This window comes from Lycium ferocissimum, unplaced genomic scaffold, assembly GCF_029784015.1.
Source record: "Lycium ferocissimum isolate CSIRO_LF1 unplaced genomic scaffold, AGI_CSIRO_Lferr_CH_V1 ctg9506, whole genome shotgun sequence".
NCBI lineage: Eukaryota > Viridiplantae > Streptophyta > Magnoliopsida > Solanales > Solanaceae > Lycium > Lycium ferocissimum.
Genome location: NW_026727751.1, coordinates 1 through 27,487, shown reverse-complemented (window position 1 = coordinate 27,487; position 27,487 = coordinate 1). Strand labels below are relative to the sequence as shown.

Below are 27,487 nucleotides of genomic sequence, written 5' to 3'. Positions count from 1 at the left end.
TAAAATTATTATTACAGTAATTTTCTCTCTTTGGCTTCCCCTCCCTCTTCCTTATTTTCTCCATTTATGTACTCTATTGAAGAACTTAAAAGACGCTTTTTAAATTCTTTTAGTACACCTCCCTACTTCCTCTTTTTTCTTAAAGTTGTATTTTGAAAACGTAATGGGACAAGAGGACAGGAAAGGCAAATCAGAAAGTTGGGAAAGAGAAACCTGATATTAATGAGACCTTCAGTTATTTTTTTTCTCTTCTTATATATGCACACATACACGTATTTCTGTGTGTTTAGTTGTAGTTAGTTCTTGTGTTATTTTTATTAGGATAGATTTTTTCCTACTATTTTAATTTATTTTTTTTTGCTACATGATGAAAAAATTGAAATGCTAATTAATAGAAACAACATATTTTAATTTTTATTGAGAGAGTTTTCTTATAATGCTGAAAAATCACCTTGTGACTAGCATAGAGAAGATTACTCACTCCATTTGGTATACATTTTTGTATTTGGTTGTGTTTAAGACTGTAATTGATAAACGTAACTTCTACTCTTAATTGCTATCCATAAATCTTGTGTGTTTTGTTTTTATAACTCCTAAAAATGTTTATTTAATGTATAAAAGATCATAGTAAACAGATGTAATAATAAGACATAACGTGAAAGCTCAAAAGTCTTTATTAAAAAAATCATTGTATGCATGGAGAATTAAGTACTCCTTTAAAAGAGAGGAAATTAAAACAAAAAATACTATTTGCAACTTAATACAATAAATTGCAGTTTCAAAATGTAACCTCTTATTCCATTAACTACATCTATCACCGGCCCATCCACCCTAAATTTTTACTTCTACTTTGTACATATGAAAGATGTACTTAAAAAGAGTAAAGAATTATTTTTATTTTGTATACGGGAAGAAGATGGGAGAACAAATTAAAGATCTATATGGTCTTCTTTGCCACTGACACTACACACTCCTTTCATTAAAATAAGTAATTACAATCTATAGAACTAATTTTTGTATGTATATATTTTGAAATTTGTGTAGCTAACTGGATAAAAAATTGATATCAGATGGAGTAGTTTATAGAATTTAATTTAGATAAATATATAAAGTAAATATTTATTAAATTCTTTAATTTTATTCATCGCGCGAATAAATTCACTAATTATATATATAAATATAGATTACAGCTAGGTGTCGTTAGGTTGGGCCATGGGGAGATTTGTACTTTCTTGTAACCATCAAATAATTTCGGATGATTATCTAATTTATACATGCCCTACTTTGAAGGCTTGTTGTTTCTCTTCTTAACCAATACTGATTAATAAATGTGATCTACTTTTTTATTTTTTTAGTTTATGGAAATTTCCTTGTTTCAAACCGCAACTCAATTATGAGCAAACCATGAGAAGAAACAAAAGTCTTAAAAGAAAACTAGTAATCGTGGATTTATGAAATACTTTTAATAAGTATTTGTGACAAATGGAATATTGCCTGCCCAAGAATCTTGTTTACTTAAAATTAAACCTTAAAATTAAAGTAAAATTTACTTGGGGTAGCTACCCCTAAGACTTATTTATGGATAGTAACTACCCTTTTTAATATTTATGGTCCATAGGTATATTTTTAAAATTTTACATTTCATAGCCACCCCACTTTTTACTAATTAACCGGCAGCCCCATATCCCTGTTTAGACGCATAGTTCCCAAATATACTCTCTCTCCCTAAATACACGCAATTAACTCCCAATTCCCCCCATTTCTTCCATAATTCAAATCAGTTTCTATCACTTTTTCCATTAACAATTCCGTTTTTCACTCTCTAACAACTCCACATTACTTTTACAGTTTCAAAGTAAAAAATTTACCAAAAATAGGTAGGATTTTTTTTTTGTTTTTGATTTTTTCCACTGTATTTCAGTATATTTTTTGCAAGATGTATGTTGTTTTGCTGATTTTTTTTTTTGTTTGCAAAATTCTCTGTTGCTTTAATTTCATCATTCTCTGACATTCAAATCCCCGATTCTTAGTGTTGGTTTTGCTCAAGATTCACAGATTCAATTTCAATGGCTGAAATCGGCTCTCCGAGCATGAGAACTCGAGGTATAGAAAATATAATAGATGGTCCTAGTTTCTCTTTGTGAATTACTCAACAGGAAAACTCCATTGCAGGAGGCTTATCTTATGCTGAGGCGCGTAGCAAAAAAATTAATGATCCAAGAAGGACGAAACAATATTATGACTCTCATGATGATAAAGAAACAAAGAGGAAAACGATCACACCAGGAAAAAAAGTTTCTCAAGTGCCGCTACAGAAGAAGAGAAAGGTTACGAAGCATGTTCCTGCAGGCAAGGGTAACAAAGTAGTTCGAAAAAAACCTTCAGTTGCTGTGGAAGATGATGGAGAGGTATTTTTCCTTTTTTCACGAATGTATTTCAATTCACCAGATCTATATTTTCCACATATTTATGTGTAATTTTTTTTTTCTATTTCCTTTGATTTTAAAATATTATGTGTTTTTTCACTGTGTTATATATATTCTATCACCTGGTAGTTTTGTTTTTGTGTTATTTTTTTGTTTTCAATTTGGTTTTGACATTTTATCAGTATACTTTTCATTATATTTCAGTGTATTTTAGTGAATTTAAAAAATACACCATGTTTGTTATAGATTTTAAGACTTTATAGTTGTGTTTCTGTGTAGTTGTGATTTCTTGTTTTTTTAATTTGTGTATTTTAGTTTCGTAGGAAAAATTGACTGTGTTTTACACATGTTATTTGTTCCAGGATTCTAGATTTTTGGTCACGAAACAGCCTGTTGTGGCTCCATCTATGCTATGATACACGAACGTCAATGTAATCAGTGACATTAGGGGTAAACTAACAGGGGCTAGTCAGATGGACATATTTGCAAACTCCATTTTTGGGAAATATCTTAGAATGCAGCATATGGATGTACAAGCACAGTTTTTTAGGTGCTTCATGGTTAAAGAGCTTAAGGGAAGTACATACGAGTGCTTTACATTTGAAATAAAAACAGGCAACTCTCTTGCCGCTACTAGTTTTCCATTAATACATTTCGCTATATTCGAAGTCATCGTCCAACCTCTCGTTAACGTGTGACTATAAAGCCCATTTCTCCTTCCAAGATCATCCAAATATTCCTTTACCCGTATATCAACATTCTCAATCTTTTGCCATCAGTTTATTGAACTCATCCTGTGTGTATGCCTTGGCAAGTGAATAAAACACAGGACTCAATACTTCATCATTCGACTTGTATTTCTAGTCACATTTTTTCACAAACGCCATATGCAGACCAAATGAGGAACAGTAGGATACACCCGATACATCGCTTTGATTATGCTTTCATGTCTGTCGGACACGACACACATGTTATCCCTAATCCCATAAGTTAGTGTTACATCCCGTATTTTCGTGCGTTAAGTTGCATCATAGGTTAGTCATATAAGCTCAAAGGACAGGATTATGTTTGAAGTTATAAGTGTTTATGTTATGTTCAACAAGTGATAAGTAAGTGCCGCGAAGGTTGGAGGTTAAAAAACGAATCGGAAAAAAATAAAATAAGTTTTGCTAAGTTTGGGATGTTGAATAAGTTATACGGTATGAGTTTTGGACATATCCAAGTATGCAAATGAAGAGATCGGTGTATAAAAGTTTTAGGTCTCGAAATAATTTCCCGCGTGCATGAACAAGATCTTCTTCTAGCGTAGTCGGTGAACAGTCTTGCGCTATGCCGACTTGGAGCAACCATATAAAGGGGTTTAACCCTATTTTCAGCCAAGAAACCAGCCCAAAAATATTTCCCAACAATTAGAGTTCTCCAACCTTCCCTCCATTAAATTTCAACGCGAGTTAAATAAAAATCTCCGGATTCGGGTTCCGCGAGCGTATAGTTACGCTTATAATATTGTGTTGCGGTGAATTTGTGGCTTGGGAGTAAGGCAAGTATTGGAGATATCGCGGTATTAGCGGAAGTAAGGTATGAATCTTTCTCTTTTGGTATCATTTAAGGCTTATTTACGGAGATAAATTTATGGAATAATTATGTAGCGATTTCGTTTGTGGAGGAATTGGAGAAAATATCATGTGGAGTATTTGATGGAATATTTTGGTAGTAATGAGGTTGTTGTTGTTATTGATTGTTGGTATTGAGAATTCGGGCTAAGCATATAAATAGGGAGATCTTTGTCCGAATTAAAATGATCTTAAAAGGAATTTATTTAGAGATTTAAGATAAGAGTGTGACAATGAGCCTAATGATAATACGAATGGTTGCCTATGTAGATTATGAGATGACGAACGATCCTAAATAAATCGCGCGGCAAGAAGCAAGTTGGAAAGTCGAGAGTAAGCTCTAAAGTATGTTAAGGCTAGTCCCTTTCTTCTAAAGGCATGATTCCACTTCTTATGAATCCAATAGGTGTTTTCCAAATGTCCCATGATCCCTTTACGTGAATCCATAAATGTTTTCCAAGAATATTCTTATTCTCAAAAGCTAGAAATTCATGATTCATAGAGTTCATGATTCAAAGGCATGACTTTTTTCTTAATAATCCATAAATATTTTCCAAAATGTCCCTATTTTCCGAGTCAAAGAATTATGATTCTATAAGCTTTTATGACAACAACAACGGACATGTTTTTACAATGTTAATGACGATGCTAAAGATGAGAATGTTTCTATGATGATTACGACGATGATGATGATTTCATATTTAAAAGTCCCAAGCTTATGATTTGAATGTAAATACGAGAATGTTGAGTTATTTTCGTGATTTTCTTGATTTTTATTCATTTTTGTTGATCTCACCTTATAATAATTGTTCCTTCAAGGTGACATATAGCGATGATGATACTTCCATAATGAAAATCGGAGGTTACCGACCTTACGCCACTCCGATAGAGTCGTAGCTTTTATTTGGCTCTCATGCATGCTTTGTATATATATGTATGTATTTTACTACACCGAGCCGCCCTATAGTCGGCCGGGTACGGCACCTATTGTGCGACCACCGATCAGTTAATTTCTTGTACACACCGAGTCCCGAAAGGTAGGGCATGTATACACACCGAGTCCCGAAAGGGCGGTACGTTACACACCGAGTCCCGAAAGAGTAGGGACGTTACACACCGAGTCCCGAAAGGGCCGGGTACGTTACACACCGAGTCCTGAAAAGGCCGGGTACGTTATGATGATGATATTATATATATGTATGTAAGAAAAAGTTTTTTTTTAAAAGCCGAGCATGGCGGTGACATCCGCCTACGAGGCATCCAGATGTACGTGTTATCTCTCTCATTCCATGTTACCTTCCATATCTATATTATGTTGTTATTCAACGCCTTACATACTCGCACATTATTCGTACCGACGTCCCTTCTGGGACGCCGTTTCATGCCACGTGGCGTACTAAGATACGAGTACAAGATATTAGTAGAAGATGTTCCAATAACCGGATTGGCGAGCTCCATTTCCTCCGGAGTGCTGCCGAGTCAGAGTATTTATGTTATGGTATCTCGATTTATGTTAGAGACTTGCACAGACAGTCACGTATATAACATGTCGATCTTGTAAGCGGCTCAGAAGTTCGATGTATCATTATGCATTATGTTACATATTTCATATGACACAGATTTTACTTGATTTGAAAAAGACGAAAAGCATGTTTTTTTTAAAAGCTTTCATTATGCCTCATTTCATGATTTAAGAGTCGAAGAAGATTATGAGTATAACGAGAACCAGCGGAGTTCGTTCACCCAAATTTCTGCGGTGGTATGCCCATCATGCCCTAAAAAGTCGGCGTGACAATAGCTTGAACTACTCAAAACCAAGTCCAGGACTTATCATTTTCCGAATCTATCAAACCATATGCCGTTGATAGAATATTACCCCGTATATACATTTACATTTTAAAAAGTTAATCATACACGATGTATTTTTATGAGTCTATATTTACAGTGTATTCCAATAACAAAAACATAGATTTTTTTTAGAGTAATGTAATCTATATTTTACAATGTATTTCAGTTTATATTAGTAGTCCATATAGATAAATCAAAACTATATGTATGTATTATTGAAATTAAACACATAGAATTACACATACCTGCACCATCCGAAGTACTTGCGGATACAAATGTACCATTATACATGCTTTTAAGGCATGCACCATCCACTACCCTTATTATCACTGAACACTCGAATCCCTTTATGAATGCTTTGAGTGCTACAAAGAAACACAGAACTCATTTTCACATGATTTATGCATTTTAACATGTGATCCAGATATGTTTTATCTAGGATATAGACATATGCGGTAATTTCTTGTATGAATCCAGAACTGATCCCCCTCAAATCATTCATAGCCTTTTCTCTAGCTTTCCGAAAGCCAAATATCGCAAGAAACATCTACGCCGAATTCATTTTTTACGTCGTCCATTATATACCCATGGCCGACTTTCCTCTTATGGTTCACTATTTTCGACTTAACAACTGATTCCCTAATAAGCCAACTTGTTGCTTGCCTCTGTGAATATACTTTTTCCTTCAAAGGGCATGTATGTTCGTCATGGAAATGTCTAACCCTGAACATTTCAGATTTTCCAACACTTGAAGCTCGTAATTTCCATTCACATTTAGGCAACATACATACGACTGTATAGCTACAAAATAAAAAAAACATAGATCAGTATGAAGTCATTCTCACTAAAGGGAAAAGATAATGTAAGGTTTCACTATCAGCGTGAATATTGTATGTGTTAGATAATCGAAACAATACATAAAACCAACATAATTTAATTTCATATATTTTTCACTGTATTTCAATGTATTCTTCAGTTAAATCTCATTATTTTCAATGTATATCTTAATGTATTTTTCTGTAGTTATCATGTATTTTAATAGTACTACATGTATTATAGATTTATATGCAAGACACAACTTGATTAAAAACATTATTTTTTTTCACAACGATTACATTGTAATGCATTTATTATACAACACAAAGTTAGAATATGGAAAACACATACCTTATAGCATTTGATCTCTCAGTTTTGAAATTGAATCGTTCGCGAATAGCATAATTCGCCATTACAAGTTTCAGTGTATCCTTATCCTTGTAAATTTGATCTACAAAAATTTCCTTCTGTTCTGCGTTGAAAATAATCAATTTGTTGTCGTTCTCGAACAACACAACAGGCTTTCCACAATTTGACAAATCGAATTCATTAGAATCATACGCATCCATATCCTCCAAATTATCATCGTATCCAAGTTGAAGAACATCCTTTCTAAAAACACACTCACCAGTTGCAATCTCCTCAAGATCATTATCTGTAATACTAACGCACAATGGATACATCCCCAAAACACTTTTTCCCTCTTAAGCTCAACATATACCCTAACTCCCATATCGTTGTGTATTTCCATTGGTTGAATATCCCCCTCAACAAAGATATTTTATTGACATTTTTTTTTCTGTAACTATCCAGACACAGTTGAGTTGGAATCGTAGCAACCAATTCATCGTATTTGCAATAATCACTGAATACAATTGCATCTATTTTGTAGTTAACATAACAATTTTGATCGTTCGAAAAACCAGAATGTCGATCAAAGCGATTCATTACTGCCATTTATATCATTACAAATAGAGCGATACGTTGTATTCAAAGCAGCTGCAACAAAAAGTTTAGACCGCTTGAATTCCTTTCAAATATGCCAAATTAAACACATAAAAAAAGGAGAATGAAATCAGAATTACCTTGGTGATAATCGGATTTTCCAACTGTTCTTCACTAGAGCAAAGTATCTCGAATCAGATTGTTGAAAAATTTAATAAGCGAAAGGAATTTTTGCTGTATGCTCAAATCAGATTGTTGAAAAATTTTATAAACGAAAGAAATTTTTGCTATATTTTGGGAAAGATAAGATAGGGAACTAATTTTTTTTTTTTTTTTTGAATTCAAAAACTTTTTGAATGGAGTGAATTTGATTGACCAGATTTAGTCAGTAATGGAACCCGCGAGGTTTTGCGTGAATCATGGAACCATTAATACAAATTACCATATAATTTGAAAAAGATTTTTATTGCCATAAATATAGCCGTTTTTAACTCAACAACCGCGCTATATTTCGATGTATTTCACTGTATTTCAGAAAGGCGAGATTCATCTGAAATATAGCCAAAAGCAGCTACGAATTATAAAGCTTAGCTATTTGTGTAAGTTTACGAATTAAAGAATAATGCCTTTGAAGGCCAACCGTGCAAATGACCCCTTTTAACATTTCTCTTTCCTAAGACTTCCCACGTGGGCTTTTGGATTGGTTTACATTGATATTATAGTAATTTTTTTGTGAATCTTCTTTTTGTTCCTTTATTAAATTAATTTTTACTCCTCCATTTGAATGTCACGTAGGGTCAAATTGCATAAATATTAATCAATATTTCTCAAGAAAATTCACTATATCGGTAGGAGAATTGAAAGTTATAGTATTTTTCATATACTTTTTGAATATTTAAATTTTAATTTTAAAATATTAAATTAATCTAATCCAATTTAGCTTCAAAGATTAGTCAAATTGTCTTTCAAAAAACGAAACATGAGGAATATTTTGGAACATAGGGAATATATTATTTGCCCTTATACATTCTGGTAAAATTAACACAACTTTGGAGCCAAATTTTCTTTTTACAACTGGAACATTTATTAGGTCTTACTATATTTTTTATTCAACCTCCGATATTTTGCTTCTTTAGTGAACTCATGTGTGCTTATAAAGATATGTCCGAAAATTATTTCTAAGCATAATTTTAAAAATATTTTACTTTGTTGGTGTACTTTAATTATTATTTATTGATATTTTTGTAAGATCATTAGGTTAATATGTGTATATACTCAAACTAAGGTTATAATGTTGTAGTATTAATTTAGAGTTATTGAAAATATTTGTTGTGTTAGGTGATTTTAGAAGATGAAAATTGAGTTTGTCTAATACGAGCGAAAATAAAATACATTATTAATATCTTAAATGAGTTCAAGATAAACACAAAATGAGTTTGATGCTGGGCGGAGTTAGAGTGTCGGCTATATGTTTGATTGAATTCGATAGCGCATTGGTTAATTAAACTCTTTATTTGTCTTAAAAGTTCATTAAGCATATATAGATTATAACTTATAACTAAGTAACTTTAAAAAGTGTATGATTTAGAAGCCATAAACTTCAAATTCTGGCTCCACATCTAATTTAAAGTAAATAATTTCACAAAAAATGTTAAAAGAGTGAAAGTTTTGTTTTTATATATTGAATATATATTTATTTGAAATTTTATTATTAGATAGTAATAAGGTGTAATATATAATATAAATTTTTAATTAAAATTTAGGGCCTGTGTGGCCATATATATCAAAAACTTTTTCACTTTTTTTGAAATTTTTGAAGTTGGAGTTGTATTTGGCCATAGTTTTTGAAATTGTAGTTTTTGGTGAAATGTAGTGTAAAAAAGTGAAAAAATTTTGAAAAACAAGTTTTTCTTGTTTTTAGTATTCCGGAATATAACTCATAATTTTTATGAAATTAATTTATAAGACAAGATGGGACAAAAAGAATAATATATTTTTTCAACAAAAGAATAATTGGGTCGTAATTTGGACATTCTAGTCAACAAGGGTTGCCGCCATACGACTCACCTGCTCTCTCGCGATCAGATAAGAGATGGAATGCCAATTAATGGGTTCTCTTAGTTTGAAGATCCACAATATTTTTCTTTTGTCTGAATTGAAAATATATTTTTTTAAAAGCATTTTTAGTTAGGGGTAGGGTGAAGAAAATATTAAATTTTCTAACATATCAACATATTTATTTTAACCTGGTAAGAAAAGTGCTCTTTTAACCCATTAAAATTAGACATAACTAGGAATATATCTTGTATTGTGGAAGTATATTGTAAATATCAATCTATCCATCTATATATTATACCCCTACGTCCCAGTTTATACGAGGGTTAACCTATTTGAGGAGTCAAACAACTCTTTCTTTGGCTACGATTTTTTCCAGTTCTTTTTGATATATTGTGAATTATTTATTATCCAGACTTATATTAATTTTTATGTAGTTTTTAAATATATAATTTTATTATAAAATACTCAAAAATTTATGTTTGAAATTGTGGTCAACCCTCATAAAAATTGGGACGGAGAAAGTATAATTGTGGTCTATTGATAAGTAAGATGGCACTTCTCTTAATTTCATCCCTTTTCATAACTTTTATTGTGTTCATCTTTGTAACTTCTATATATACTTACTACTAATATACATGATTCTCGTGCCTTTCATCTTCGTAATTTCAAATATTTAATGTGTAAGTTATGACACTACTATGGTGTTCCTTCATTCCTTCATGTGTGTATATATCTATATATAATATAAAGCTAGGCATAGACAAGGTGATGTGGCACCTCTCTATGACCTCCATTCCTATTTATCTTTTTTCTCTTTTTTTTTTTTTTGGTATTTTTCTCTCATTCTTTTTAATTCAGTTAGTTAAAAAAAATAATCCAAAAACAATATTTAATGAGAAATGTCTGAAGAGTCCAAAAGTCGCTATTAAAAGCTGGACAGTTACTGAAAGAGTCCAAACGGCTATCAAAAGCCCAAACTATCGGATAGGTAAACCTTACTCTATGGAGGAAGAAGAATATTGTGCCACGCCGAGGAACTAAGAATGTCGATTACAAGCGCCATTAGAGTTTTCTGGTGAATGAACTCTAAATAGTTCAGTACAACAGAGATAATCGGTATTGTATGTTTTACACATCTTGAAAATTCCTTAATTCATATTTTTGATGAGTTTCTACTTTTTCATGATATCTTGAAAATTCGGTATTCATATTTTTGGTTAGTGTTCTACTATTTCTTGTGACGTTCAAGAAACAATCTAGAGTGACAAACCAAAAAAAAAAAGTACTTTTCCCATATTCCACATGTACATTATGTACAAGCACAATATTAGATAAGAAAATTGACTGCAAAGCAGATATATGATACTCCGTACTAAACTAATGTGAAGAAACAAAAGAAGGAAATATTTGAGAAAGATATATAGAGCTAAGTATATATGATGCTCCGTACTAAACTAATGTGAAGAAACAAAAGAAGGAAATATTTGAGAAAGATATATAGAGCTAAGTTAGGAAATAGAAAACGAAAAGCATGAATTGTGTGTAGAAAAAGGCAAAGGGAGTTGAATGAAGTTGGACGGGGCTTCTCTCCATTTCTCTTCTCTCTATTTTCCTCAAGTTCTTACTTGGATGGGAAACATGTGTCATGGTTAAAAACCAATGGTTGAGATTTAATTAACCAAATCAAAGTCCTAATCATTGTTAGGATAATAAATATATATTTCCTTATCAATTTTTGTAATTTTCGATAATTCCTCTTTTAACAATTTCAGAACTTCAAATAATTTTTATATGTCAATTTAATCTTTACTCAGTTATTTGTTGTGTTCCCTTTCTCTTTAATTTGTTTGGTATTTCTTTTCTTTTTTGTTTTTAACAATTGACGAGTAAATAAGTCAACTAATGGACACTAAAATTTTACTTTTATTATACAAATATTATTCTTTATTCTTTTTCATTTGTTGATTTAGTACATTGATTAATTGGCCATCTTAACAAAAGAACTATCCCATCTGTTCAAAGAAAGAGTAAAGAACTATTCTAAAAACAAAAACAAAAAAAACTCGTAACAAAGCTGGAAAAAGAGAGAACAATATATATATATATATATATATATATATATATATATATGGATGAAAATCTGTAGCTAAAGTTATGGGATTTCCAAAAAAAATTGAAGCAAATATATGGTATATTTATTATCCTAACCATGATTAGGACTTTGATTTGATTAATTAAATCTCAACCATTAGTTTTTTACCATGACACATGTCTCCAATCCAATTAAGAACTTGGGAAAAATGGAGAGAAGAGAAATGGAGAGGAGTCCCATCCGATGAAGTTGCATAAGAGTTATGTGACGTTTGATAATATCATCCAACAGAAAATTAATTATCTGGAGTATATGAGGATACCACTCAGACGAAATATTTTGTTTTATTGTTTATTGTACTTATTTATATTGAGCTTGATCAATGATATTTCATGAATAATACAGGAAAGTAAAAGTGATTTATAGTTATTCGCTAACTAAAGAAAACTGAATATGCAGAGTGGTCCGTGATTGTTGTTATTGGTGATATTACTGATATTATTTTTTTGCGTGGACAATTAGACCTTCTATAATTTCCATTGCGCTTTAGATGATAAATATTACATTCTAGGCACATGATTCACCATCCCTCTTTCATTTGAGCTTGTATTTTGGTTACTCATCAATAGTTATATGCGTAGATTAGAAAGGTAACATAGTAAACTTTCCTCAAAAAAATTCCAAATGTATGACACTTCTTTCCCGACAAGTGTTAATCGATTAACAACTTTGAAAAGTAGAATCTCTTTGTTCATAAACAAGCCTGTGCGATTTGATTGTATAATTTGCCTAACCATATAATCTTTGTTGTCTAAGATAGTGATCATTTGGATAATGTTATTAACTAGAAGTATACGTAGTTAAATGTTATCGAACGTGTCGGCTAATGATTCTTTAAACAGTGTTCATTTGGCAGTTCTAGCTTTTGAACTTGTAGTTTCTGAAATAAATTTTCAGTCGTAGGTATTAGATGCTATTTCTTCCATTAGATTCACAATTCTTAAATTTATCCTCCTTCATATAGTATACATTAATTAGTTATTTATGAGAAATTGGTAATATTAAAAATGTTATAGCTAACGTATGGAAAACGAACATTCAAGTTTGAATAGTAATGAACATTCAAGTTTGAATAGTAATTTTCTCATTTGATGTGTTTTTGGTTTTTTGTCTTTTGGTAATCAATTTCGAGCTGCACTCGGTTGTATGATTTCTTAAGGCGCTATTTTATTTCTGTTAGAGCAGAAGATACAATAATTATTTGTGATTAAAATAATGGTTTTTGATAAATTAAACATTTCATCAAAATTACAGAGAGTAGGGACTCTTTTTATAGTATGCCTTTATTTCTTTTTTCTTTTTGTTTTGTTAATTAGCATGTGATTATTTTTTTTTTTTTGTAAAAAAAAATAACATTCTTTATTCGGAAAAGCTTTGTGCTTTTAAGGGTTGTAATTATACGTGGCATGTCCTATACCTTGTTGAGATTTTAACATTTTCTTTTCTCTTTCTTACTCTTCTTCTTCCTCCATGTCCACCATCTATCCCTCACCCCAGTCCTCCATGTCATTCTCTTTTTTGTTTTTTGAAAATAGCTTTGACTTTTGAACATGGAGATAGGATTGTGGATGAATAGAATGAGTTCTAAAAAACAAATATTATGATATTATTTGACATCTTATTTTTTTATATGACATGCAAAACCTCCATATTCTCTCTTCCGAGCTATTGCAGCACGTTAGTTCTACTCTTTAATATGCGGAATGTTGCATTAGGAATAAGTTTCACGCCTTACCGTCTTTCACAATCCATTACTTCATCAGTATTGGTAGAAAATTTTTTTCGATGGTCATCTTAAAGAATTAATGGCGTGACGATTAATTTAGAACTTGGTCCCAAAAACAAAAAATAGAATGACATGGAGGAGCTCAGAGATATTTGGGTTGGGTGAAAAAATTATATCCGATTACCGGGTTGGGTTAAGTTGATGGGTAAAAAATTATTTGGGGGGGGGGGGGGGGGATAGGGCTTTTAGGATGATCTATGTCGTTTTTTAACGGTAAGGGTAAATTTATTTATCTCCCTTTTAAAAATTCGGGGTAATTTTGGCCCTTTTCCATGATTTTTGTTATCAAGTCGATGCTTTCTCATAGAAAAGTTTGACACTAACAAACAAATATTATGATATTATTTCTATTTTTTTTTCTCTCCATATTCTCTCTTACGTTAGTTCTACTTTTTGTGCATTTGTACTGCAAAATTTTCATTGTCTAAGAAATATTTTTCGATTAGATGTGGATATCTCTATTTTACTTATCTATGTCATTTTTTTTGTAATTTACTTTTCTCCCTTAAATCTATGATTTTTGTTGTTGTAAGAGAATTTTTTATATGATCGCGCGAAGCGCGGACAAGTACACTAGTTTTTGTTGAAAAGAACTGCCTAAGGAGATGAGCAAATGTTGGTGCTAGGCCCGTAATGTTTAAATATAATAGCAAAGATAGAAGAGAGTGAGAAAAGAGTGTGCATTTTTTTAGGAAAAAATGACCTAATAATACTACTTAAGACTTTATATTACAGAACGTAAGGATATTTTTTCTTATTTACAAAACATACTAATAAAATTACAAATATGTCAGATTTGGGCTTAATGAGATATCCACAATTTTGGGTTCTTTTTTAAGGAAGAGAATCTGATTTTTAAAAGTGGACTTAATTTTAGGATAATTACCAATTAGCTTCTTTTTCTTTTCAAAAAGATTTCTTTCTCTCCCTCCCTCTACAGCTGTTGATAAACAACATTTTCAAACGTAAAATTCATTTTCTTTCCTAGTATGATACGATTTCAGCTTCATCGACGAACAATTCTCCACCAATTTTAACATTTACATATACGTTTTTTGCCCTTATAATACTCATATATCCCCTTCGCAGTTATATAATAAATCTCCCTTCTTTTTAGCATTATCCAATAAAAAATGGAGGCTAGGTCATACAGGAGATATTATTTTAATCTTCTAATGGTCCCGGTTGATGAAGATGGAGGCATGTCACGGTTTTATTTCACTTGATCTCCCATCGTTACACAAGCTTATACATATTTATTTTTTGATGTATGAACTTTGTATGGAATCTGGTTTGTATTAATTACAGATTTTATACATATTATACCATAATTTATACACACTTTGATTAGATTTTATACAATTTATATGTACTTTATCATAATCAAAATATACATACAACTTTTATACATATTTCATACATAAAAATTATAATGAATTTATATAATTATACATATTGCATATAAAATTTATACATATTTTTTTCTAGTGTATGAAATCGGATTTGTATCAATTACAAAAATTATAACGAACCTTGTATGGAATCTAATTGATACCAAGAAATTGAGTGTGTATGAATTTGGAATGAGAGAATAACCGATTAGAATGGATTTTTTGAGCAAAAGTTAGAGAAAATTAGGGAATAATTTTCATCTTTATTTTGAATGGGGAGAGAAAATTGGATAAAATAAGGGAGCAAAAGTTGGAGAAAATCAGGGAACAATATCTCTTAATTTTGAATGGGAGAGAAAAGTTGATAAAATAAGGGAAGTTTCCTTACGTTATTTACTGTGTTTTATTTGCTTCTTTTTAATTTACGTGATTCTTAAACATTTTGTAAGAAATCTGTTGATATATTTTGTAAACTAAAGAGTATCATCATGTTTTGTAAATATACCCTTTTACTCTCTCTCTCTCTCTCTCTCTCTATATATATATATATATATACATATATATAGGCACACACACACACATAAAAGATTGGAAAAATTTCAGAAATATACAAGTTGGTCACTTACATTGCAAAAAATAACCCAGAACTTACATTACAAAAAATAGCTCAAAATATACAAACATATACAGAAATATACAATTATATACAGACACTTATACTAACATATATCAACATATACAAACATATAAGAAAGCAGAGAGCGAAAGAGAGTGAGAGAAAAGTTTGGGTCATTTTGTGTAAGAGTTAAAAAAAATGGGTCAATTTTGATAGCATTATTGCCCAATTAATATACAGTGTAGTTTTCTCTAAAAGATTTATGTGTAGTTTTCTCTAAAAGATTTATCATCTATCACGACTAAATTTAAAAAAAATTGTTTTTAAATTTATTAATTAGAGCACACAAAACACGAATAAATTCACTAATGGATAGAATATTCTATTAGCGAGTTTTATGGTAATTATGTACTTTTGTCATTCACACGTGCAAATTATTCCCATCCCCCTCTTAGTTAAAGATAACTGCCTTTTGACAAAACTAAACATGGTACTAGTTTATTTCCCAAGCTATATCTAAGAGTAGCTTCGAACAAGATTAGGAGTACTAATTTTACGGTAAAAATTTACTTATACTACCTGATATTTGCACCAAATAATAATAATAATAATAATAATCATGATTAAGTAATAAACTAATTTTAGAATGTATAGTGATTAATTACTATGCTTTAATGATAACAATGTATGCAAATTAAAAACACGTCTCATGTTATCAATCGATTCATATAAACACCGAGTACGAACAAATCTTTATTCTAATTTCACTTCGAATAAAACTAAGAGTACTAAGTCATTACCCGTAAAGTTTCGGCATGTAAATAACCTTTTTTGAAAATTTTGGATCAACTTATATATTTTCCCCTAAACAAGTATATCTACAATAGTCAACTTCAGATATTTACTAATACTAAAAATATCATTTATGGCCAAAGGGAAACCTAAAATGAAAAAGATATTCATCCTGAATCAGAGGTCTCTGTTTCAAGTCGTGGGATTGAAAAACAATTATGTCAGGAGCGCTATCCAAAACGAGGCATGTACCGCGCGGTCCGAATTTAGTCGTACCCCAAAATGGAGCCTGCAATGCACCATCCGAATTTAATCGTACCCCAAAACAGGACTTGTAATGCGAGGTCCGAATTTAATCGGATTCCAATCAGGAGCGGAGCTAGGCATAGCCAAAGGGTTCATCCGAACCCCTTTCAGCAAAAAATTACACTATTTATATATGGTTAAAATTATTTTTTATGTCTATTTAGTAGACGTTGAACTCCCTTCAACTTCTACGTGTGTTCACTTTTACATATTTTAAATTCTCTTAATGAAAATTCTGATTCCGCCACTATTTCAATGTGAATATCGGACAGGAATGCCAAATAAATGAAAAAGACAGGCGTATTATTAAAGAGAAAAAAGTGAGACCATATGGTGACATTTGTATATTCGTTTGTCACAATCTGTTGTCGCATGCTCACATTTCTATGTTTGCATGTCATTTCTTGAAAGTTGAAAGGAAAGAGACTTGATGGGTTCCTCCTCCTCTGCAGACCCCACATAACCCAAATAGCCTATCCCTTTTATAATCAACCATTTTTATTCTCCATTTGTTCTCTGGGTTATCTTCATTTCATTTTATATTCCCCAACAACTGTTTACAATAATGTGTGATTTTTTTTCTTCATAACAGACCCCACAAACCCAAACAAAACACGTTTTTTTGTCTATCTTAATATTCTTTGATAAGAAAAAAGTCATTGTATAATCAAGGCAAAAAGTTTCCTAGTCCTTTGCTTGATACGGTTGAATTGATTTTTGGGGTTGTAATATTGTTCCCTTCTTGCCTTGCAGTCTTTCTTTGATCATTTCTTCTGTATTGGGTTTTGGGTTGTTCCAATCTTGTCTAATTTTCTTTCTTCTATATAATAAGGTTTCCTTTTTTTTATTTTTATTTTATCTTCATTTTTTTCTGACACAACCCAATTCTATTCCCAGACCAAAATCCTTGTTTGGCTGTCTTGGTATTAGGGTTTGTTTTTTACCTTGTTGGCCCTATATGTCTCACGGGTTTGAATAAAAACCCCCATTTTGGGCAAAACAATGCTGCAATTTTAGACCTTGATTGATCTTCCTGTCTCGTTCAGTAATTTTTACAAACAGTTGGTGTGCAACTTTGGTTGGTTCTTGAATTTGTCTTGAGATATGGGTTGTGTTCATGGAAAGTGTTGTTGTAGATACCCAAGATCCTCAGATGGTGAGAATAGAGAAGATTTGGGTGCATATGCTCAGGTTCAAACACATATTCTTGCTGGAAGGTCTGTAGATAGTGCTCAAATTCCTTCACATAACTTCAGGTTAGAATATTCTGTGCTTACACAACGCGGTTTTTACCCTGAATCCCCTGAGAAAGAAAATCAGGATAGTTATTGTATCAAAACACAAATTCAGGGCAACCCAAATGTTCATTTCTTTGGTGTGTTTGATGGGCATGGACAGTTTGGTACTGAATGTTCTGTGTTTGTTAGAGATAGACTTGTTGAGATTTTATCGGATGATCCGACGTTGTTGGATGACCCTGTTAAGGCTTATAATTCTGCATTTACAAGAACAAATGAAGAACTTCATAATAACAGTGATATTGATGATTCAATGAGTGGGACAACTGCTATAACTGCTCTTCTTGTTGGAGACATGTTGTATGTTGCAAATGTAGGTGATTCAAGAGCAGTATTGGCTGTTAAAGAAGGTAATAGAGTTGTTGCTAAAGATTTGTCTTCTGATCAGACGCCGTTTAGGAAAGACGAATGCGAGAGAGTGAAAAGCTGTGGGGCAAGAGTTCTTAGTGTTGACCAAGTTGAAGGTCTAAAGGATCCTGATATTCAGTCATGGGGGGATGAGGAAACGGAAGGAGGTGATCCACCAAGGTTGTGGGTACAAAATGGGATGTATCCAGGGACTGCTTTTACGCGGAGCGTTGGAGATAGTACAGCTGAAAGCATTGGTGTAGTTGCTGTCCCAGAGGTGTCAACAGTACGTCTTACAACTCATCATCCTTTCTTTGTAGTTGCAAGTGATGGTGTCTTTGAGTTCCTTTCCAGCCAAACTGTGGTGGACATGGTAAGACTTACTTTATTTGATGCTAAAATCAACTGAAATTTATTTGTTCTTCGTTTTTTTTGCTTAACACATCCTCATTTTTAGCAATCTGTCACTGGTGGTGTGGCTCCCTGCACTTTTGATGTCAGAATTGCTGTGTGATTTCAGCAAGATAATGGACATTATTCATGTCAAATCAGTTGTAGTATGCTGTTTATTTTTATGGATGTGTTACGGTTTCAGTATATATGTATGTATCAGCTATTGAAGTAAATTCTTAACGATATATGCCCTATTGGAGACTGTTACATTAAGCGATATTCTTCTAACCTATGTTGCCCAGACTCTTCAAAATGTTGCCGCATCCATGTCGGATCCTCCAAAAAATGCACTACTTTTGTAGGATCTGACATGCACCCGGCGGCTTATTTGAAGAGTCTGAGCAATATAGCTTCTTAACTTCTTTGCCTTTGAGAGGCCCCAATAAAATGCTTGGCATAGAATTGGATTGAGTTGTTAGTAACTCGGTTTAATTAAGCTGAAGTCTGAAGACAAGTTAGTATCCAATTGGAAAAGATAGAAACTACTACTATTGCACCTCAATCTTAAACTAGTTGGCCTTAGTGATATGAATCCATTATATCCATCCCGCTCAATTTGGACCGGTTTTATGCAAATGTTTGATAATTTGTCCTTTAAGACGTATTAATTAGGGTACTAAGAAGCTGGAGATTATTTACATCTTTGCACTCATCGCTAAATTGAGATACAAATCTCAAAACATTATATTCCTGGAAAAAGACGGGATCTAGACTAAGTTTTGATCTCAACCCGTTGTATTGCCTACATGGACTTTTTACTTCCATTTTGTTCTGTTCTTTGTTAACTTCGCTTGAATTTCAAGAAGTTATCAGTCTTCTGAGATAAATTTTTCATGTGATTTTAGGCCTGCACCTCCAATCATTGTTATGTTGCACCTATAGACGGGGGTATAGTTGGTGGTGTATGTAGCATGGTTAAACAATCTTAGGTGTTCTTCTCTCATTTTGTCCTCTATATGTCTGCTATTTGTATCTTCTATCTGATTTTTATTTTTTAATCTTGTCGTAAACCTACTTAATATCCGCCTACAAAACTCATTTTGTGAATATATTGGAACATAGAGGCCTAAACTCACTCCACTATTAACGTTAGTGGTCTCATTTATTGAATTTTCCTGACTTTGATAGGTATCTTCCTATTGCATGGCACTCATGTATGTGTTCCGTTTTCATCTATTATGCAATTCTCCTTAGAACATGACACCTAGATCTATGAATTGCCTGTCGAAACTGGCAAAGCAACATTAGATGAATTAATCAGTTGATGTGTCAGCATTTAAACATATAGTTTTGTTTAACATCATTTCAATGATGAGCCTGTTATCTAATGATAAGCAGGCGAATTTATTTTGGTTTAACCATCTGGTATTTGGTACTTAATGGCCCGATTAATCCAAATTCACGCCTCATAGGACCCATTTAAGGGGGAAGCTCTTAGATAAGAATTTCTCCATCCCAAGAACTCGAACCCGAGACCTTTGGTTAAGGTTTGAGGGATCCCATATATTCCACTGTATCCCTTGATTGGTAGGAGGAAGTTCTTGAACGCATAACTACATACTCCTATGTACTTTTGCCTTCCTTTTCCTTCCTCTCCTATCTGTCTTTTTTATCTTCTTCCTCTGTAGATATATTTAGTATTTTTTTTTTCATGGGGGGTGATCTCGTCCTTTTTCATACTATTGTGGCATTTCGTGTTATTAAAAGCTCACTTGAGGAACATCTGAAACTAGGTGCATTGCAAATTGGGTATTTTGCTCCGCTTCATGCAATGCTCTAATGCAAGCACAAAGGTGATATGGCGTGCACAACATCTTCATAGGCACTGTTTTTAAATAGCATAATTAAATAACATTCTGAATTAATATGTTAATAATTAAAGTTAGGTAGTAAGAAATTTAGTATAACAAAACCAGCTAAATCTCTTGATTCAGAAAATGGGTAAAGCTTAAATTAGAAACTTAAAATTGTATTTACATCTAAATGTGGAATGTAAAATGGTTTCTGAAATTGATTGACGTGATTTTGACTTCATTTATTGACAATTTTCAATTTTTCTGTCCATATAGTTTTTGTCTGTATAGGTACTTTTTGTACATTATGTGTGTCAATGTGTAGCTGCGTGTGTGTACATATATACTTTATTTTTTATGCCTTCCTTAGCGAACATGCATTAATCGTGCTCTGAGCTTAAATCCAGTGCAGACCTTGATCCTATTTTTTTTAGAACTCATTCAACGCTTTTGACAACACTGGTGACACTTCATATATCGGTGATTAGTGGTAGTTATGCCAACAAATTATTGGAACAGTGCCCAAAAAACAGTTTAATAGAAAAGCTGGATCATGTGTTTTTGTGACACTAGTTAGAATCAATGTGATCGATCTTCAAGTAAACATTCTTTTTACTTGATCTCAGCCACCATTTGTCTAAGTCACTATTAACATTTTCTACCTTGTTCTGTACTTTCTTCTTGTGTAGGTAAACAGATGTGCAGATCCTAGGGATGCAAGTTCAGCCATTGCTGGAGAATCTTACAAACTGTGGCTAGATCATGAAAATCGGACAGATGATATAACAATCATCATTGTACATATTAAAGGCTTATCCAATGTATGAACCATTTGATTCTTATTTTCTATTTTGTTGTTTCTTTTCTAATTCGCTGGATATAAATTTGGTACTTTGCTTTCGTTGTGTACATCAGTATGCTACTATGGTTAGTAGGAAGTAGTAACATTTTGATAGATGGACTCTAGGAGCATCTGTTGCTAATATTACTGGACTAAGTTCTTTCTTCTTTAATGGTGTTATTTTTCAAGGGGGGTGGGTTGGGACTAAGTTCTATCGACTTCTTTAAAATAAGATCAAATTAACATAGTTCCCAAATTCACGCCTGCAATATCTTGCCTTTGGTATTTCCACAATTCAAGATTACTTCATGTTTCTGTTTACTTTTGGATTAGCTAATATACTTTGAAGTTGGGATAGTCAGGTGGTGGTGCCACAGCCAAAAGCAATGGAGGAAGAACAACCAACACACAGAAAGAAACATCGGAGATATATTTCACTCCGTGTGCTTCGGAAGGTTATCGGTCAGTAAGGAGTGACTCGTCTGAAGTGAGCTGTTGTCAAACTGTTTCATCACTAGACCAGAGCTCCAAAGTAGTAGTTTCATCTAGCTTGTGGGTTTCCCTCTTTCCCAATTTTGCTATTTTCTTTATCTGTATATCGTTCTACAACAAGTGACCGCTTGCTTGTACTTCTATTGCAGGGATTGAACAGAGATAAGACTTCCAAGGGTTTCCACGCATTTCCCCATATTTTAGATGTGCCTTAAATGGTAACTTCCTTCATTTCCATAGTCATCGACGATTATGCAGACACATAACAAGCCATGCATAAGTAGATCCTCAAACTGATAGCGTATATTATACCCTTCTAGTCTTCTACCACATTTGACTGAATATGACATATAGCAGGACCTGAGCGGCATTCATATAGCAGTTGAACCAATGTCCTTTGGTTGTAAAAGAATCCGGCAGTTTATGGATCTATTGCCCTCTGATTTCGATTGGTCACTACTCACTTCAGTTACTTCTGACTTCGTATTCTCGTGCATGGCACATCAATAAAGTTTAGCTGGGTTGTTCTGGAGACTGCTTTGCTGGGGGGTTACTTCGTCAAAAGCTTAACACTGATGCTCATGTACTTTGTGTACTGTATTCCATTTAGACTTTGTCAGTTTTAGAATGGCAATATTTCTATTACGTCATTTCAACTTAGCTAAGGAAGAACTTATTGTTGTATGAAGTGTCAAACTAGTATATCACATGAAAATTGGTATTAATTGGTTAAATTTGTATAGAGAGTGATCTGTGTTTGAATCTCTAATTAACGTGTAAGCGGTTCGGCAGAGCACATGTATGGACTTGCTAACTTTTTAGTACGATCACTTATGCAGTTCAAGGAAAACACAAGATTACCTTACGTAAAAAATGTTGGTGGTTAGAGAATGAAGAGTTCATGGTTGCCTTTTTGCAGGAAAACAACTTTGTGACGACTTCTAAGTCCTTTTCTAAGCTAAGCAAGCTGGGCACTACACTAGGACATGGATGATCATGTTGAAACTAGACTTCTCCAGAATGTAACGTAGATTTAATAAAAGATGAATTTCATTTTTGGCTTGATCCTTTGTTCTCATGGGTAGGTGATAGAGAACTTGGAAGTGAATCATCAAGCCCTGCCTTGTGTTTTTTTGGGTCGTAGGCAAGAACTTGAAAGAGAATTATTTTGAGGTGGGTTGTTCATAGAACAGAAGGCCTCATTCAAGGAGTGGCAGATTGAATGGCTTCTTGTGTAGGATTCCAATTTGCTCATAAGTTGGATGATGTGTTTTTCTTTACCTAATTTAAACTACTTCTTTAGGCCGAATACATTGATTGCTTTTTTAACTTGGAAAAATAAACTTTGAGAGAGTTTTATGGGTGAGAAGAGCTAGGGAGGAGGGAAAAAGGATAACCATAAAGCAGCCTAGTATCACCCATACATTAAAATTGATCCGCTCGCCACTTAATTTACTTGGGACTCAAAATTTAAATTTAATGATTGTACTAAAAAAATAATTGAGCTGAGGGTCCACTGAGAATAACCGGGTCTGTGTATATTCTACCCTCCTCAGATTTACTTAGTGAAATTAGACTGGATATGTTGCTGTTGTTGTACTTTTTTAAATAATAAGTTTGATTTTAAGCACGTGATTGAATAAGTAATTAAAGACCGATTCCAAATTAAGCAAACGCAATAATAACAATAATAATTGGACTTAAGAGTTCATCACAACCCTAGGTAAGGGTTTAGCGCTAAACCTCCCCCCTCTTTTTTTTTTTTTGTGGTAACAACCCTATTCCATCAGTCATATTACCAAACCAATTCTAATATTAAAACACTAAGATGGATTTTTTTTTTTGGGGGAAAATCCCAGTAGATGGCAAGATTCCTTTAGTCTAATATTGCGTCCACATTCATTTTCCCAAGAAATTGTATAAAGCCATACATGTGTCCATACATGTGTCTATCAAAAATGTCCTAATCACATAACCCAGTTCCCCATATTAGTGTTTTGAGTTAACAAGAATATAGTAGGGTGACAGTATGGCAGTGAACAAAGTTGAGAAATCAGAGGAAGAATGGCGAGCCGTTCTATCTTCCGAGCAGTTTCGCATCCTCCGTGAAAAAGGAACTGAGTTAGTTCTATTTCCCTATTTTTCTTTTTCTTTTTTCTTGCTGCATCGGATCTTATTTTTGCGTAGTATTTGAATGTAAGGCATATGTCTTGCATTTGCATTTAGAACACTTATGACTTAACTATAGCTAGCAGTGGCGGAGAGAGAGAACAGTCAAGAATGGTTTAACATTAATCTCACCCCGAACATGGGTTTGTATAAAAAAATATGCGATCAAATTTATATAGGGAAATTTTAAAGGACGTATTTATGTGCATATATTAACCATTTTAGAACACCCTATAAAAAAATTCTGATGTATATTTAGCTTTTTTTTTTTGAACACATTTGCTGAAAATCCTGATCCGACTTAACTATAGTAATATATATTTTCACTTTGATATGTTAATTGTTGAGGGTTAAATATTTAGTTAGAGGTAAACATCCCGAATGCGAGGAAGTATTATTTATTTTGAGACTGTTATTAGACTGATCTAGCATATGAGAGTAGTGGGTACATGTTCATGGGCGGAGCCACCTTAAGCGAAGGGTGATCAGGTGCACACTTTTCGCCGGAAAATTACGTGGTATACATAGATTAAATGTTAATTATTATGAGTATATATTTAATTTTGCACACCCTTAACACAAGTGGGAAGAAAATTTGCACATTCTTCGCCAAATTCCTAGCTCCGCCACTACATGTGTATTTATGAATGTATGCATATTCATTCTTTTTAGTTAATGGTGGTTTTGGACCAGCTTGCGTTTCGCCTAGTATTTACTACTTTACACTAGCATAGATTATGCTAATTTTCTTGCAAATTTGGGAATATATATATTTTATGTATGCGAGTATATTATGGTGCACCCACTACCTGTAATTTTTGAATTTGTTTCCGATTAGACTAGCTTAATGGTGCTTAATATTTTGGACTTCTAGATTGGCTATTAAACAATAAATGTGAAATCACCATTCAACTGCTTATACAGCATTTCTTTGATTTGTTAATAACCTTTGTGCAGCCATTTCCTGTTTCATGCACACATCTTTGACTTCTTTGCTTCCTGTTTGATTTCTTCATCTTATGGCTTTCATCTATGTTTCTCTGAGTCCTAGCGTGTGTTGGTTTTGGTCAATTACTCCCTCTATGCACGTTTACTTATTCATATTTGACTTGAAACACCCCTTAAGAAGCAATAAATAAAATGATAATTTTACCATATCACCCCTAATTATTATAAGTCATCTAATTAATGTTCGAAAATGAATAGCACTTGATTATAAGGGTAAAAATAGGTATAAGATGATAAATTATGTCTTGGTTTTCCAAACTGGACAAGTAAAAGTGGACATCTATATTTAGTATAGTGGACAAGTAAAAACGGACGGAGGGAGTAAATGGTTCACTCAATTATGAACCATAAAGCTTTGAGATGTTGGAGAATTTTTTCAAAACCAAAATGCACATACACATTGTTTTCTAACAAGTAAATGAAACCAAAACCAAACTGTTGTTTTCCAAACTATTTCACTAGAGTTCACTGATGTAAAAGGGAATTGGAGGATCTAGTACACACCTTGTTTCTGTTACACTCGATTTCTTGGCATAATTTTGTATGCGACTTTGCTGAGAAACTAGTATTTCGCAGGCTGAAGGGTACGGGTGAATATGACAAGTTTTTTGGTGAAGGGATCTACAATTGTGCTGGTTGTGGGTCTCCACTGTATAAATCCACAACCAAATATGACTCTGGCTGTGGCTGGCCTGCTTTCTTTGAGGGTCTTCCGGGGACAATAAATCGCTCTGTAAGTATCTTGCTTTTCTTTTTTCCTTGCATATTTTGATGGTTCTGATAAAGCATACAATATATTTATTCATTCGACGACAATAGAAGTGAATCCTAAGGCAAAAGGTAGAAGTACAAAATGAGTGAATCTGGCTGCTTTTAAGGCAAAAGAAGAAGTACAAAATGAGTGAATCTGGCTGGTTTTTCTTCTTTTCATTCGTATACGCGTTTTATGGCTGTAATCTGAAATCCAACTCTGTATACTCAGGGCAGAGCTAGGGGTACAAGGGGGTTTATCTGAATCTCCTTCTCGAGAAAATTGCACTTTATATATGGTCAAAGTTATTTTTATGTATATATAGTAGTCTTGGCTTCTTCAGTATATTTTGATCTCCTTAATGAAAATCCTAACTCCACCAATGTATATACTTACAGCCGGATCCAGATGGAAGGAGGACGGAGATCACGTGTGCTGCATGTGGTGGACACCTTGGTCATGTTTTCAAAGGAGAGGGGCACAAGACACCCACGGATGAACGCCACTGCGTGAATAGCGTTTCTGTCAAGTTTATCCCTGAGAATACATCTGCTTCACTCTGAAACTCTTTCATTTGTTTGAAACCAGTTTTTCTGTGCTAGACCATAAGTTCCGATCGTTATAATAACGTGTTTCCTGGATTATTTTGCTTTCAATGTTTATTGATAATGCTTTTCATCCTCTCAACTAGAAGTTCTATGTTTTATTTTGCTTTCAATGTTTCTTGATAATGCTTTTCATCCTCGCAACTAGAAGTTCTATGTCCTGTGTTGCATAAAGAATAGTTGATCCTGATCCCAGATAAACAGGAGGCTCCACGAATGTGCTACAAAGGACCTGAATATAGTTGAATGGTTACAGAAGATTCTTACAGTTGGTTTCAAATAATTTAGGCAAGCCATTACATAACAACATTACTTAGATAGTAAACCCCTTATCTTCCATGCAGAAAAAGCACCATAATATGCTGTAGAGTAAGGACAATACCGTCATGGTAAAAATGGTTAAACTAAAGCTTGCGGAAATAAATAATAGAATCTGTTAATTTTTATGCCGCTGATAGTTAAAAAGGTGCATTTAGTTGCCGCATTGGATGTGGGAGAAGCGATGGTGGATGTGGGAATATTGATTGTTGATCTCTACTCTTGGAAAGACAATTTACTATAAACAAAATTCTCCTCTGAAAAATAAGAATTCAGTTTCAGTAAATCTTAGTCTGAAATGCCATCCTCGTTGTCCCTTATCTTAAGACTGGCAAACGATTTCATTAACCGATGTCATTAGGTTGTAACGGAGCCATGAAAACACAAATAACAGCTGTATGGGCGGCAGCAAATCTCGTATACATGTTTATGTTTGTTCAAATTTGGACTTGAATATAACTGAATGAATAGAGAGTATGGTTATTGATATGTATGGTTATTCTGTTGATTATTGAGAAAGTAAAGGAGGGAGCTTCTTGGATAGAGAGACAAGAAGTAAAAAAAGACAAAGGACGAAGTCAAAGGTTGGTTTTGTCCAGAAAACATCAAAATTGCTTACTCAGTTAAAAGTATAAATAAAGTTAGATCATATTATACTGTTC

At 33.0% G+C, this 27,487-nt stretch overlaps 2 protein-coding genes across 7 annotated transcripts; both read left to right on the top strand.

Annotated features, from left to right (window-relative positions):
- Nucleotides 1–17,153: 17,153 nt before the first annotated feature.
- Nucleotides 17,154–23,283, top strand: LOC132046116 (probable protein phosphatase 2C 35). Of its 6 annotated transcripts, none has more exons than XR_009412601.1 (5): nt 17,154–18,768; nt 21,331–21,462; nt 21,841–22,034; nt 22,124–22,192; nt 22,894–23,283. XR_009412601.1 is itself a non-coding variant. In XM_059436659.1 (4 exons), the coding sequence occupies exons 1-4, from the start codon at nt 17,854–17,856 to the stop codon at nt 22,128–22,130; spliced, it is 1,248 nt and encodes a 415-aa protein (XP_059292642.1). In that variant the 5' UTR covers nt 17,154–17,853; the 3' UTR covers nt 22,131–22,714. The 6 variants fall into 6 exon arrangements, 2 of the variants coding, with proteins under 2 accessions (XP_059292642.1, XP_059292643.1); XR_009412599.1 differs by lacking the exon at nt 22,894–23,283 and adding an exon at nt 22,332–22,776; XR_009412600.1 differs by lacking the exon at nt 22,894–23,283 and adding an exon at nt 22,329–22,776.
- Nucleotides 23,284–23,802: 519 nt separating this feature from the next.
- On the top strand, nt 23,803–26,558 carry LOC132046118 (peptide methionine sulfoxide reductase B5-like). Its single transcript, XM_059436661.1, has 3 exons — nt 23,803–24,095; nt 25,728–25,884; nt 26,301–26,558. Exons 1-3 carry the CDS (start codon nt 24,004–24,006, stop codon nt 26,463–26,465), a joined length of 414 nt encoding a protein of 137 aa, XP_059292644.1. The 5' UTR covers nt 23,803–24,003; the 3' UTR covers nt 26,466–26,558.
- The last annotated feature ends 929 nt before the right edge of the window (nt 26,559–27,487 follow it).

Excerpts from the sequence above, each read along its gene's own strand:
- LOC132046116 (XM_059436659.1), top strand. The coding sequence starts at position 17,854 with ATGGGTTGTGTTCATGGAAAGTGTTGTTGTAGATACCCAAGATCCTCA. Across the intron at positions 18,769-21,330 it reads GCCAAACTGTGGTGGACATG|GTAAACAGATGTGCAGATCC; the intron begins GTAAGACTTACT and ends CTTCTTGTGTAG. Across the intron at positions 21,463-21,840 it reads ATATTAAAGGCTTATCCAAT|TCAGGTGGTGGTGCCACAGC; the intron begins GTATGAACCATT and ends AAGTTGGGATAG.
- LOC132046118 (XM_059436661.1), top strand. The coding sequence starts at position 24,004 with ATGGCAGTGAACAAAGTTGAGAAATCAGAGGAAGAATGGCGAGCCGTT. Across the intron at positions 24,096-25,727 it reads CTCCGTGAAAAAGGAACTGA|GCTGAAGGGTACGGGTGAAT; the intron begins GTTAGTTCTATT and ends AGTATTTCGCAG. Across the intron at positions 25,885-26,300 it reads CGGGGACAATAAATCGCTCT|CCGGATCCAGATGGAAGGAG; the intron begins GTAAGTATCTTG and ends ATATACTTACAG.